At 58.5% G+C, this 13,426-nt stretch overlaps 1 protein-coding gene across 1 annotated transcript in view; it reads left to right on the forward strand.

The window, feature by feature from the left end:
• Positions 1–2,424: 2,424 nt before the first annotated feature.
• CSF1R (colony stimulating factor 1 receptor) overlaps positions 2,425–13,426 on the forward strand; it is a 29,154-nt gene continuing 18,152 nt past the window's right edge. The window contains exons 1-6 of the mRNA XM_062188859.1: positions 2,425–2,501; positions 3,187–3,376; positions 6,641–6,898; positions 7,307–7,591; positions 9,520–9,656; positions 10,297–10,456. Coding sequence (XP_062044843.1) covers positions 3,328–3,376; positions 6,641–6,898; positions 7,307–7,591; positions 9,520–9,656; positions 10,297–10,456 — 889 coding nt within the window. The 5' untranslated portion in view covers positions 2,425–2,501; positions 3,187–3,327. The remainder of the gene's footprint in view (positions 2,502–3,186; positions 3,377–6,640; positions 6,899–7,306; positions 7,592–9,519; positions 9,657–10,296; positions 10,457–13,426) is intronic.

The raw sequence follows: 13,426 nt of genomic DNA on the forward strand, positions 1-13,426 counted from the left end.
GCATTTCTTCAATCTGTTCACCACCACATTCTAGTATTGAAGTGTTGTGTTCTTTTTTTTGGGGGGGTGGGTCATATTGCCTTCCTTATTCTTGTTTCTCGAATTGCTCTGTTTATTATTAGGCCTTTGTGGTGATACTTGTTTCTATTTGTCTTCCCCCGTGAAGGCTTTTATCTTTGGACTAGTCTGTTTGGCTCAGTGGAGTGTCTGCTCTTTCAGTGAATACCCAGAGGCGTGTGCTGGGTGTGGTCCGAGAGCTCTGTTCAGTGCTCCAGGGTGAGGGGAGTGCCTAAGGTGACACCCAAGTTGGGCATGGGAATTTGTTTTTTAACACAGAGGAGAGGTTTGTTCTTATCTATGGGCGTATTCTCATATTTACCTCCTCTCCTCGAAGGAGACCAATGCCTGGGCACTAGCCCCAGTGGGTACAGTTTTCATCTGTGTCGCCATAAGAACCACACAAAGGATCTGTGCAGTCTCCAGTGTGAACATGGATCCTGCAGGAATGACCCTCACCAGGGAATCGGGGAGCCCCAAGTATGTACAGCCACCCACACAGTGACTGTGCAAAATCCCAGTCACACCCTGCGCCCTCCCACGCAGCCACAGTGTTTGCACAGTCCCTGCACACAAGGATCCCACAGTCCTAAGCACCCAGCCCCCTGTGAATTCTCCCAGGCAGACACGGGCATCTCCTCCGGGCTGGTTGCTACCTGTGCAGACACGAGCCAGCACAGCTGTTATGGATGTCCAAAATGGCGCCCTCCCTCTCAGCCAGTCACAGGACACTGGTGCCGGGTGGCCGGGGAGAGAGAAATGCATCCCCATTTTGTTCCCTCTGGGTTGGCAGGTGAACTGTCCACTGTAGGGCTCCAAGCCAGGGCCAGCCAGGCTCTTCCTGCAGCTTTATCACCAGTGGCTTGGGCTGCTGCAGTCTGGTCTTACCTCACCCCAAAGCTGGTGCTGAGGCTCTCGGGTGCTGGGGTGCTGAGTTGTGCGCATACATACCATCCACACAGGTCCACAGAGACTCCCATTAGAGTGAAGTTTGCTCTGCCATCTCCTCCCTACCCTTCCTGGAGAGTGTGCACTCTACACTTTAACTATCCTCGCCTAGACTAGGGCAGTAACCTCCCTCCCCAGGCTGCGGTCTTTGAGTATTGTCATCTTAACGACACTAAATCCTCCAATCCCTGAGAATGAGATATCATTCATCATGTTTCTTTCAGTAGTGTTTAAGTCCTATACTTTGGTTAAATTTATTCCTAAATATCTTAATTATTTTTGGTGGTATTATATATAAAGTTTGGGAAGGATTAGTGTAATTTCTTCTTTGAATTGTGATAGAATTCTCCCATGGAGATAGTTCATCCCGGACTTTTCTTTTTTGCAGGCTTTTGATTCCAGATAAAATCTCTTGACTTGTGAAAGGCCTATTGAGAATTTCTATTTCTTCCTGAGTCACTTTTACTTGCAATTCATGCCTACTAACAGTTCAGAATAATGTCCTGGAAAGACAGTTGCGTACATCTAAGAACATAGACATATGCCACCTGGAAGACAGGTCAAGGCACACCACGAGTGGGCGTCAGTGCTGGGGCCCAGTAAGGATGACCACCGGGTCATGGCCGGAATAGTGCCCAGCCGTGGTGTCCAAGCAGACTGAACCAAAAAGACAGGGAGCTGGCCCGCACTGCTGGCTGCATTGGTGACCAAGACCACATGAGCTGCTGTGACTGGCAGTTGCTCACTCCGTGCTGTGCATCCCAGGGAACTTGGCCCTAAGCGGGAACCCGCGCCTTGCTGGGCTATTTCCCGTCAGTGAGGATTAACCTGTCTTTCAGGGCCATTTTCCCCCAGACTCGTGGCTTTCAGGAAACCTCCATCTTATCTGGCTTTAAATTCCTTTCTTAATGCACACGTGCACTCTCGCACGCACACACACACCCCTGCATAGAGCAGACAACAGTTTTCTTGGCTTAGGTAATGTGATAGAGATGTTGTTTGTTTCAAAAAGTAACTATTTAGCCATGTTAGACGCTTGGGAAACGCGAAGGCACAAGTAACATACCTCTGAAGGGATGTTATTGATGAATTTAAAAATTATGATCGAACAACGGGACTTTTTGTAAAAATAATAATAAAATTTTAAAAATAACTTAACCCACAGAAGCCAGACCACCTGGATGTAAATTCCAGCTCGGCCCTTCGGTGGTCATGTGACCATGGGCGAGTTCAAGGTGTTCACTCTCTGAGCTTGTTTGCAGATCTGCCGACGGGAACGGTGACCGCACCTCCCTCTGGGAAGCTGGGGACAAACAAGCTCGGGTCTTCCCATCCTCTCACTCCACAGGCAACGCAGAAGTCTCCGTGACGAAAGGGGACAACGGCACAGCACTGCGGCAGTCGGCGGCCGGGGCCGTGCCTTGTGGTTCAGTGCTGACAGCAGCATCGGTCCCAGGCGACAAGGGGCTCAGTCTCCAGGACCCCCCCACCCTCAGGTACCAGTTGCAAGCCTAGGTTGTCTTTTAACCTGTGCTTCTGATTCACCTGTGGTAAGTCAGCTTCCCATAGTCCTCTGCTTGGGCTCTGTGAATTTGCAAGGGCAGCTCACAGAAGGGAGGGAGCGCTCGTGTTTACCGGTTGATCGTAAGGGATGTGACCAAGGACATGGGTGAAGCTGCAGGGGCCAGGTGTGGGGAAGGGTCACCACTCTGCGGGAAGCCCCCACCCGTGTGGGTGGGATGAGAAGTACCGATCCTCTACTCCCGCCCGGGGCCTTCAGGTGACCAGCACGGTCCTACAGCTAGCTGGGGGCTGTGAGCCTCCTGGGCACTCGTCGGCATACACGAGACACTTGTTACTCTGAAGATTGCAAGGATTTTACGTGTTGCAGACGGAAGCTGGGGGCAAAGACCAGATGTGTGTGTCACAAAACCTCAGTAGCGCAGGGAGCCGGGGCTTGCTGGTGAGCGTCCTGGGACCTTAGCACCTGGCTTCCCGGAGACCCCCATCCGTTCTGCTGACCACCAGCCGGGTCTTGGGCGTGCCTCTTCTCCCCTAGCCCCCAGATGCGCCAGTTCCCCTGGGCACTGCCCCAGCCTCCAACCCCTCCCCCTGGGGGGTCATGGCTTTGTTTTCTTCTAAAGACCCAAGATTTCCAAACTCTGTGGTTGCCTTGCCTAGCTGAAAGGGGAAGAAGAGGATCAGCCCGAGGAGGAGGAGGAGGAAGAGGGAAACAGACGAGCAGCGCAGAGGAGGCACTGTCCAGAGGTCCTGGCGCTGGGGACCCTGCCCTGCCCCAGCCTGCTGCTTCCTGCCAAGGCCATGGGCCCAGGGACTCTGCTTGTCCTGCTGGCAACCACAGTGTGGCAAGGTAAGAGCAGACCTGCGGGCTCTGGTGCGCGTGGGACCGAGAGCCTCAGGCTGGGCGTCCTAACGGTGCACTGCCGCCTCCCCAGCGCAGAACTTGAGGCTAGTGAGTAGCTATGAGCTTTGGAAAGGCAGTGGATGGTGAAGAATGTGTGTGTGGTAAGGGGGGGGGATGGCTGGGGGAAGGTGGGGTGGACCTAGCCTGGCTGGGGGCTGGGGGTCTGTCCCAGCTCAGCCCTGGACCCTCCGCGTACCCTGAGCAGCCCTGCGAGACTCTGGGCTCACGTCTGCATCTCTTCAATGCCAGGCAGTGGGGGCCGAAGTGGCCCAGCCTAGAGCAATGCCCTTCAGACCTGGCCACGAGTACGGGAAGTTACCTGGGTCTCTGGGTCTCTTGTTCCAAAGCAGATCCTGGCTCTGTGGGTGTGTCCTGAGAGTCTGCCCCTCTCAAAAGCTCTCAGGAGACACCCGTGCCGAAACTGCTGGTCCAGCCCTGTGCCAGGAAGAGTGGCAAGGGCCCGAGCAGCTCCCCGTGGCTCTGGCTGCCTGAGAGCCCTCCCATGACTCCTTCCTTGGGGGCCCAGATAAGGGATCAGAGGGAGAGAGGCTGGCCACCCTGGCTCAGGGCTCAGGAGAGGGATCTGGGGGTGGGCATGGAGGCTATAGGGCTTTGGGAGGCCTGGGGGGGCCAGCAAGAGGGTCTGCAGCCAGAGCCCTCACAGACCTGGCCATCCAAGGGGGGCCGTCCCCACTCCCACCTTACTGCAGCCACAGTTGCTGCAGGGTTTCCATCTGGGAGGTGCCTGGCTAGTGGGGGCTGTGCATTTGGAGGGACCTCGGGGGAGGATGGGAGTGAGGGAGGGGGAGGGCAGCCCCACTCTGGCTGCCCCACAAGAGGACCTGTGGGGCTGGCGGGTCCGGCCCCTCAGGAACAGAGGGAGCACCAGGCCACCCACTGAAGGTCTGGTTCTGGCGCAGTCGACCCTGCCCAGCTGAGCATTTGCTGTTTGTGAGCTGTGACGACAGCAAGCAGGGAGTGTGGGTCCTGTGGTTTGACAAATGCACACACGTGCATTCCCTGCGACCCCATCAAGACAGACCTGGGCCTTTAGCCCCGAAAGCTGCACAGGTCTGACTTGGCTACCTTGTCCTGTCCTCACCCCGGGACCCCTCCTGTGGGTCACTGTGTGTTAGTGGGGTTGAGGGCCCACTGGGAGGGCTCGGTGGGTGTCGGAGCACCTTAGAGGTGGCCAGAGCTGGGCTTCTCCCCAATGCTGCAGCAAGACCTGAGCTTTGGCTGCAGTGTGTGTGTGTGTGTGTCTGTGTCTGTGTCTGTGTATAGTGGGAGTCCCTTCTGGGAGCCGAGGTGAGAAAGATGCAGAGTGGACTGGGCAGGAGGGGTCTGGGTCAGGGGTCACCAAGCCCCGCCCCTCCCTCCCCCGCCCGCAGGACGGGCAGAACAGGCTTCCCTTCTCCAAGGGCCGAGTCAGCAGGGGGAAGTTGGTGGCAGACGTGGAGGGCGTCAGCTCTGTCCTGCGTGAGCCTCTGGGGTGCCAGGACAGACGCCTGTGGGTGACTGCATTTCCAGGAGGCCCAAGCAGGGGTGAGGAGCACGGGGAGGGGAGGGGTCGGAGCCGCTGCCTACAAGACAAGACAGGCTCAGAGAATGAGCAGGCACAGTGTCACAGACTCAGGCACTCGGCCTGCGACTGCTGCAGCTGAAAATCCACTTCTGTCATCTATCCCGAGGCGTGGGGGTGGGCACAGCGATGTGGCAACTGAAACAGCAGCCGGGGGCAGGAGCCACCCCTCACCTGGCTGCCTCCCCAGCGGCCCTCGGGGTGGAACTGGGATTATTCTCCTGAGACAGGAGCCTGAGGCTCAGCGGTTAAGCAATCCACTCCGAAAGCCTGGAAGGTAACCCAGGTTGCTCCGTGCGCTCCACATGGAGTCCTGCCGCAAACCGCCGCTGGGTGGCGCAACAAGGATGGGGCGCGCCGGCTCCGTGGAGATGAGATGACGTCTGTCGCCTCTGCGGGTGGTCACGCTGCACAGGCGGGCCCAGGTCCAGGTGCCGGCCTTGGCTGTGCTCGCCGCTCACTCGGTCCCTACGCTGACTGGAAGCTCAGGCGGAGCCGCTGAGGCTTCCTCATGGGTGTTGCAGCGGACGCCGGCCTACGGCGGGGTCTGCAGAACACAAGGGCATGGTCGCCCGATGCAGAGAGACGGTGGCCCCGGGGGGCATCGCGATGCCCAGCAGGCGACTCTTCCTCTCGCGGGGTTGCTGCTCTGGGAAGCAGAAGTGAGACGCTCCCTGGATGAAGGGCCGCGGGCGGAGCGGAAACAGAGCGGAGCGCGGTGCCAGCAATGTGTTTCCGCCCCTGCAGGCCAGGGGGCGCCTGGCAGCCCCTCCGAGCCGGTGAATCAGCTCTCACTTCCCTCCCGCGCCCCTATTTTAGGGCCCAGAGAAGCGCTGACACTGCAGAGCACTGGGCCTGCTTCCCGGAGGGGGGTCAAGTTCTCTTTTCTCCTTCAAGAAAATTTTCCTTAAAAGAAACTGCGCAACCTCCCTCCCCCTCAAGTAAACCACCCCCCCGGGGTGGGTGGCTGGGGCCAGCCTAGACCATACACAGCAGGGTTAACCCTGACGACTTACTCTGTGACAGATGGCATTCTAAAGGGTTCCCATGCATTGAAAGTGCCTGACATGCCAACAAATAGGTATGATTGTCTCCATTTTATAAGTGGGGAAATCGAGGCACAGAGCCTCTGACCCATCCCACTGGGCTGCCATGGTGGGAACGGGTATGACAACAGATGCTACAAGCCTCAAACTCTGGCTGAGACTCAACACCTTTCTTCCTCCTGCCCTTGGGAATTAAGTCGGTGGACTGGCCACACGTGTTCCATTGATTTGTTTCTTTATTGAGTGGTTCGAGCCCTACTGTGAGTCAAACCCTGAGCTGCATGCTAGAGACATGGCCTACTGTGTGCACAGGGCCTGGGGTGTCCACAGCAGAGAAGACGGAGACTCTGGTGGGTGGGAGATGGAGGAAGTCCACACTCTGTCTTAGGTGGGCCCTGACGGTCGGCGGTGTCCATCTGTTCCCCAGCAGGTTTAAGGTTGGGAGCTGAGCAGATGACCGGGGATGCCGAAGCCCATGCAGAGTGTGCCACAGCACTTCCTCCTCCAGGGCTCGAGCTGTCCGAGTCGGGACGGTCCGGAGGTGCACGCAGGCCTCACTGCTGTCTGCCGTCCCTCCCCCAGGTGGAGGAGTGCCCGTGATAGAACCCAGCGGTCCTGAGCTGGTGGTGGAGCCAGGTGCGGTGGTGACCCTGCGATGCCTGGGCAATGGCACCGTGAAGTGGGACGGCCCCATCTCCTCCTACTGGACCCTGGACCCAGACGCCCCCAGCAGCGTCCTGATCACAAACAATGCCACCTTCAAAAACACGGGGACCTATCACTGCACAGAGCTTGGAGACCCTCTGGGGGAGAGCGCCACCATCCACGTCTACGTCAAAGGTGAGGATGCCTAGCCCCTTCCCAAGGGATCCCGTGGCAGTAGGCCGGTCCCTGATGTTCACCATCCCGGTAAACCAGCCCCGTGCTTTCTGAGGGCTGATGGCCAATGAGAACCTCTGTAGCGCTTCACATGGAACGCAGTCGGCACGACAACCCTGGGTAGTCATTGCATGTGACTTTGCCCGCTCTCCAGAGGCTCAGAGGAATGTAGTTGCTTGCCCAAGGTCACACAGCATCAAGCAGTGGGGCTGGACTGCAGCCCAGGTGCACCTGTCCCCAGCATTGTCTGAACTGCCTGGCCCAGAGTGACCTCAATCAAACGATCTGCCTCTCTGAGCCTCCCTGTCCCCAGCATCCAGGGACCCTGTGGCCCAAGGACCACTGTGACCCTGTCCTCCCTCTGTGCAGACCCTGTCCGGCCCTGGAACGTGCTAGCTGAGAAGGTGACGGTGTTGGAGGGCCAAGATGCATTGCTGCCCTGCCTGCTCACTGACCCAGCGCTGGCCGCAGGCGTCTCCCTGATGCGGGTGCGCAACCGGCCAGTCCCGCCCCAAACCAATTACACCTTCTCGCCCTGGCATGGCTTCACCATCCACAAGGCCAAGTTCCTTGAGAGCCGGGATTACTATTGTTGTGCTCTGGTGGGCGGCAGAATAATTAAGTCCATCGGTATTGAGCTCAGAGTGCAGCAAGGTGAGTGGTGGGGGGCGGGGGGGGGGTGGCGGGGGGGGTGTCTGTGGAGCACCCAGCTGTGGTGTGTCAAGGGCAGGAGACAGACCCCACACAAAGCAGTGACTCAGGGAGCAGGAGCATCTCAGACCACTGCACGGCCTGTGGAACACCGTATGCAAGGCGGTTGAATAAACAGTGCGTGGGGTGGGGTAGGCACAAGCCTGGTGGCTGAGCTCGCTGCACCCCTCGTCAGATGGCCTGGGTTTGTCACCCAGCTCTGGCTCCTGACTCCACTTTCCTGGGAGGCTGCCGTGGTGGCTCAAAGGGGCCATGCACCTGGGAGACGTGGCTTTGACATGGCCCAGCCTAAGCCCTTGTAGGTATTTGAGAAGTGAACCTGGTTCTGTCTCCTTGTCACTTTCTCTCTGCCTCTCAAATAGATAGAAAAAAAAAAAAACTGAATGGTTGAAAAATTTCTTAAAGTTCTGTAGGGTGAGGGAGCAAGGCTGGGCAGGAAACATTTTATTTGTGGCAGAATGTGAACAATGGGAAGGAGGGGAGGTGGGAAGGGGCCCAGAATGTTCTAGAAATGCAAGGAGGGCCTGGTGCTCTTCCCACACCCTCAGGCATGGATTTCCCACCGGGAGGCAGCCCGGGCACAGAAAGGAGGCTGGTGACAGGTGGTGGAGGAAGCCTCCCCCTGCTGGGCAGGCACCCAGTGCAATCGTGGAGATGGGTGAGAGTGAGCAGGGTCCCAGGCTCAGGACCTGGGCTTGAGATGGGAGTCAGTCCCTGTAATGAGGTGTGGGGTCAAAGGGAGGTGGCCGGCCACCAGTGCCCCTGGGGTTTCAGGCTACTAAACCTGCCTAGGGTCCCTCTGTGTGGCCCTTGATCCTGCACTTGCTGGGTGGGGTGACGCCAAGAGTCCTGGCCCTAGTTGCGCCGAGACTCCGTCAGCGACTGTGGGTGTGACCTTCAGTGTAGCTGCCTGATGAAACTGGATGAGATCATCTTTGCATGACAGCAATAGGCACAGATACTTGAGTGTGCTGTCCAAGATGCTGGGTTGTCACTCGTTTGACATCTAGTAGAAACAAAAGAAATATGATCTGTGATGAGCACAGAGCCCAGTGGTGAGGCTGACTCAGCCAAGTTCACCAGGGGAGGTTTCTCTCAGGTGGTTTGTTTGTTTGTTTGTTTTTAAAAGATTTGTGTATCTGACGGCAGAGTGATGGAAAACTTGTAGCTGCTGATTGGCTCCCCAAATGCCCTCATCAGTCAGATTTGGGCCAGGCAAAATGCAGGAGCCAAGGGCTCCATCCTGCTATCCCACGTGGGTGACAGGGGCCTGAGCACTTGGGCCACCTCTGCCCCTTTCCCAGGGACATGAGCAGGGGGCTGCGTCAGAAGCAGAGTAGCCGGGACTGGAACCAGCACCGTGATAGAAGCCGGCACCAAAACAGCACGTAACCTGCTGCGCCTCAGTGCCGTTCCCTCAAGCAACTTCGGAACCGCAGATCGGAGGGATGAGCGCAGCCGCTCGTTTGAGGCCTAAGCAGGAGGGAGAGGTGGTGCCAGAGCCCTGGGTGGGACAGCACAGAGGGTGGCAGGGCTTCCAGTGTTCAGGAATGGCCCAGGGGGTTCATGGCCAGAGTGAGGGCAACTCACAGAGTGTTTGCACAGGAGAGAGGTGGCATCTGGTTCACGTTGTTTGGAGGGCTCTTGGGCTGCTGCAAGGGGAGGCGGGGAGGCCTGGGAGCTGGCTGTTGCCGAAGTCCAGAGCTGGGGTGAGCGATGCAGGGAGTGAGCTGCTCTACAGGAGGCGTCCGTGGTGTCTCCAAGGATTTGGGGTGGAAGAATGAAGGGGACCCGGGCCAGGCGCCTGGACCACTTCCGGGAATGGAGGGACGCTCGGGCTGAGGCTTCAGGGGTCTCTTGTCTGGCCTCAGTCCTCCCGGGCCCCCCCTCCTTGACGTTGGAGCCTGCGGAGCTGGTGCGGATTCAAGGGGAGACTGCTTTGATCGTGTGCTCGGCCAGCAACCTCGACTACAACTTCAACGTCTTCCTCCACCGTGGCGACACCAAGGTCAGTCCCCGGGGTGGCGTAAGGGGTGGGGAGCAAGAGTAGAGTCTGTCCACCCCCCCACAGGCCCCGCAGGATGGAGCCCCCAGCCCCACCCCAAACTGGCTCCTGGGGGCTGGGGCCACAGCGCAGGCCCAGGGAGGGGTGGAGACGTGGCTGCCAGTTGGTTGCTGATGGAGAAGCAGGCCTCGGGCTCCTGGGCCTTTGACAGATGACCTTTGCCTCGACATATAGACAAGTGCCAGACGCTAGCTGACCACTCACTCGGCAAGGGATTCCTGGGCCAAGGGGGAGCCCAGGGGCACGGAACCTATTGCAGAAAGGGAGTCAGTGGGAGACAGAATGGAGAGACTGGGAGGGAACGGTGCTAGGCTTTGTCTAGGCACTGCTCCCCTCCTGCTGCGCCCGCAGTGTGCCAGGTACAGGCTAAGCCCCTGCTATGCACCTCTCACTTGTCACTGCGACCCCGGGGCCAGCGGGCCCCTGGCAGTCCCATCTGACAGATGAAGAGGCTGAGGTTCGGGGCACAGCCCCTCGCCCGAGCACAGGCAGGGCGGACAGTGATCCTTAGACTGAAGCGCTGAGCCCAGAGCTCTCGGATGCCTACGCGACCTTGGGAAACCTCCGCTCCATCTGCCCGCAGCTCGCACTCTCTGAAGACTCTGACTTCCATGATGGTAGCTACCACAAAGTCCTGACCCTCAGCCTCAGTGACGTAAGCTTCCAAGATGCGGGCAACTACACCTGCATGGCCACCAACTCCCAGGGCACCCGCTCCTCCTCCATGGTCTTCCGGGTGGTAGGTGAGCATCGGGTGTGGGGGTGACCCCGGGGCAGGGTGGGGCAGTGAGGGCTTGAGAAGGAGAAGCCGCTGGTGGGAGGGAGGAGACCCTGTGAGGGACGCTGCAGGTGGACCCGGGCTTGGCTGCGGGACCCAACTCTGGGCACCCTCCCTGCCGCCATGGTGCTCCTGCAGCCCGTGGCTGGGTCTTGCTTCAGCATCACTTTGCTGCCTCAGGATGGGGGTCCAGGAGTTCTGTACAGCACTTGGTTTGCTCTCTCCTGTACAGCACTTGGTTTGCTCTCTCCTTCCTTCCTTGCTTCATGCCCCCGCCACCACAGCACAGAGATGTTGGCACAGTGACCACGCAGAGGGACATGGGGGAAACGTGGTGGGCTCCCCAACTTGGGCCTGGAGAAACAACCCCACAGCTGAACTGGACTTGCTGGCAAAGGGGCGAGGAGAGCAAGGGGACAGAAGTCAAAGAGAGTGGGGTATTTCCAACACAGAAGCTGAGCACAGCAGGGCTGCGGGTGGGCCTGAGTGGTGGGTGGAGATGGGGTGCAAGTGGTGAAGGAGCCTTCAGGTGTGGGCTAGCTTGCCTCCCACCCTGCTGCGAGATTGTAGGAGGTTTTGTTGTTGTTGTTGTTTTCAGATTTATTTATTTATTTTAAAGGCCGTTACAGCCGGTGCCGTGGCTTAACAGGCTAATCCTCCGCCTTGCGGCGCCGGCAGACCGGGTTCTAGTCCCGGTTGGGGCACCGGATTCTGTCCCGGTTGCCCCTCTTCCAGGCCAGCTCTCTGCTATGGCTCGGGAAGGCAGTGGAGGATGGCCCAAGTGCTTGGGCCCTGCACCCACATGGGAGACCAGGAGAAGCACCTGGCTCCTGGCTTCGGATCAGCACGATGCGCCGGCCGCAGCGGCCATTGGAGGGTGAACCAACAGCAAAAAGAAAGACCTTTCTCTCTGTCTCTCTCTCACTGTCCACTCTGCCTGTCAAAAAATAAATAAATAAAATTAAATTTAAAAAGGCCGTTACAGAGAGGCATAGACAGAGACAGAGGTCTTAGTTCACTACTCAAAGGGTTAAAACAGCCAGAGCTGAGCCAATTCAAAGCCCACTCAGGTGCAGGGGCCTAAGGACTTGGGCCATCTTTTATTGCTTTGCCGGGCCATAGCACAGAGCTGGATTGGAAGAGGAGTAGGTGGGATTAGAACCAGCGCCCATATGGGATGCCGGCCCTGCAGGTGGTGGCTTTACCTGCTACACCACAGTGCCAGCCCAGTCACAGAAGGTTTTAAGGAGAGTGTTGGTCAGGTTGCACAGAGGCAGCACTAGTGGCGAGCTGATGAGGAGCATGCAATGCCATGCTTGTCCCACCTGGCTCTGCTGATAACTCCCAGGTCACTCAGCCTCTGTGCCTCGGTGTCCCTGTCTGCAGAAGGGAGATACCGCAGCCACCTCACAGACTCGTGAGGACTAAATAAACATGTGCCTATGTACGTGTGTGTGTACACGGAGAGCAGGGCCTGGTGCAGTGTGAACGCTCATACGTGATGAGACTCGCTGGGGAGGCTCGGGCTGCTGCTGCTGCGGGTGGGAGAGGAGACCACAGGCCGGGGAAGAGTCTGGGCTGTTGATGCAGTGGCTCAGGCTGGAGGTGGCTGGCGGAGGAAGCTGAACCACAGCACGGGAGCAGGAAAGAGTGCGTGCCCCAGACAATGCGGAAGGATGCTGGTCAAGACGTGCTGGCTCCCGAGGTGAGGGTTTGGAGAAGAGAGACGGGGCTGTGGCAGCCGCTGGCCTGGGAACCGCAAAGCAGGCACTCTTGAGGGTGGCCGCAGGCCGTGGCTCACGTGTTGGCCGTTCCAGGAGGCAGTGGTGAATCGCTGCCCCCGGAGGCAATGTGGTGCCCTAGGCTCACGGCGCAGGAGGAGCTCTGCGTGGGGGTGCCGTGTGCGCAAAGTGGGGTAGGGGAGCAGATGCACTGAGAATCGTCTCCCTCCCCTTTCAGTCCCCCCACCATTGCTGCCAAGCCCTGGCTTCTCGGGGAGGCGTAGAGGAGTCACTCGATGAATGTTGGGTTCACTCATGCTTGGGCCTAGGCACTGGGATCACAGGTACAAATGCAGCAGATACAACCCCACCTAGTGCCCCATCCTGAAGCTGGTGCCCTCGCCCGACACGACAGGCAGGGAGCAGGAGTGAGCAGAGGCAAACAGAGCATCAGAGCACTGCAGGTTGGCTGCAGGGCAGTCGTCAAGGGGCAGCTCATGGATGCCGACACTTGGGCGAGGACCTGAGGCTGGAGGAGCAGCGAGCTGTGCAGACATTGGGCAGAGGGCTGCAGGCAGGGGACCGGTGGCGTCCCGGAGGTGGGATGGTGCTGGTCCTGTTCGAGGACCGAGTCAGCCAGCGTGCCTGGGGTGGAGAAAGCGAGAGGGAGACAGGCAAAGGGGAGGTGGCAGTCTCACGGGGTCCTGCAGGCCGATGCAAGGGCTTGGGCTTTTTCTCTTGAGAGAGGTGGAGGTTGAGCAGAGGGGACGTGACCAGGCTCGGATGTGACAGGGCTTCCTGGTGCTTTCTCAGGGGCTGTCTGCAGGGAGACCGAGGTGGAGGGAGGGGGAGGAGTGGGAAGTCGCTACAGTGGTTGAGGCTGGAGCTGATGGCGGAGTAACTACTGTGCTCATGGAGGGGGTGGCGGGTGGATGGATGGACAGATGGATGAGTGGATGGACACATGGATGGGTGGACAACTGAATAGCAGAGAGAGAGGGCAAACACTGGCCTCTAAGAGCTCGTGGACTAGATGGAGAGAGGAGACAGCTGCCCAAAAGAAGCAGAAGCAAGAAACTGGATGAAGCCGTGTGTCTGTGTGTGTGTGTGTGTGTGTCTGCATGAGAGAGAGATCTGGATGGGCGACAGAAGTCCCCGGACCAAGAGCTCCTGTGGTCTGGCGTGGGGACTGGTGACTCCATGGTGGGGCGAGT

This window comes from Lepus europaeus, chromosome 4 (assembly GCF_033115175.1).
Source record: "Lepus europaeus isolate LE1 chromosome 4, mLepTim1.pri, whole genome shotgun sequence".
Classification (NCBI taxonomy): domain Eukaryota; kingdom Metazoa; phylum Chordata; class Mammalia; order Lagomorpha; family Leporidae; genus Lepus; species Lepus europaeus.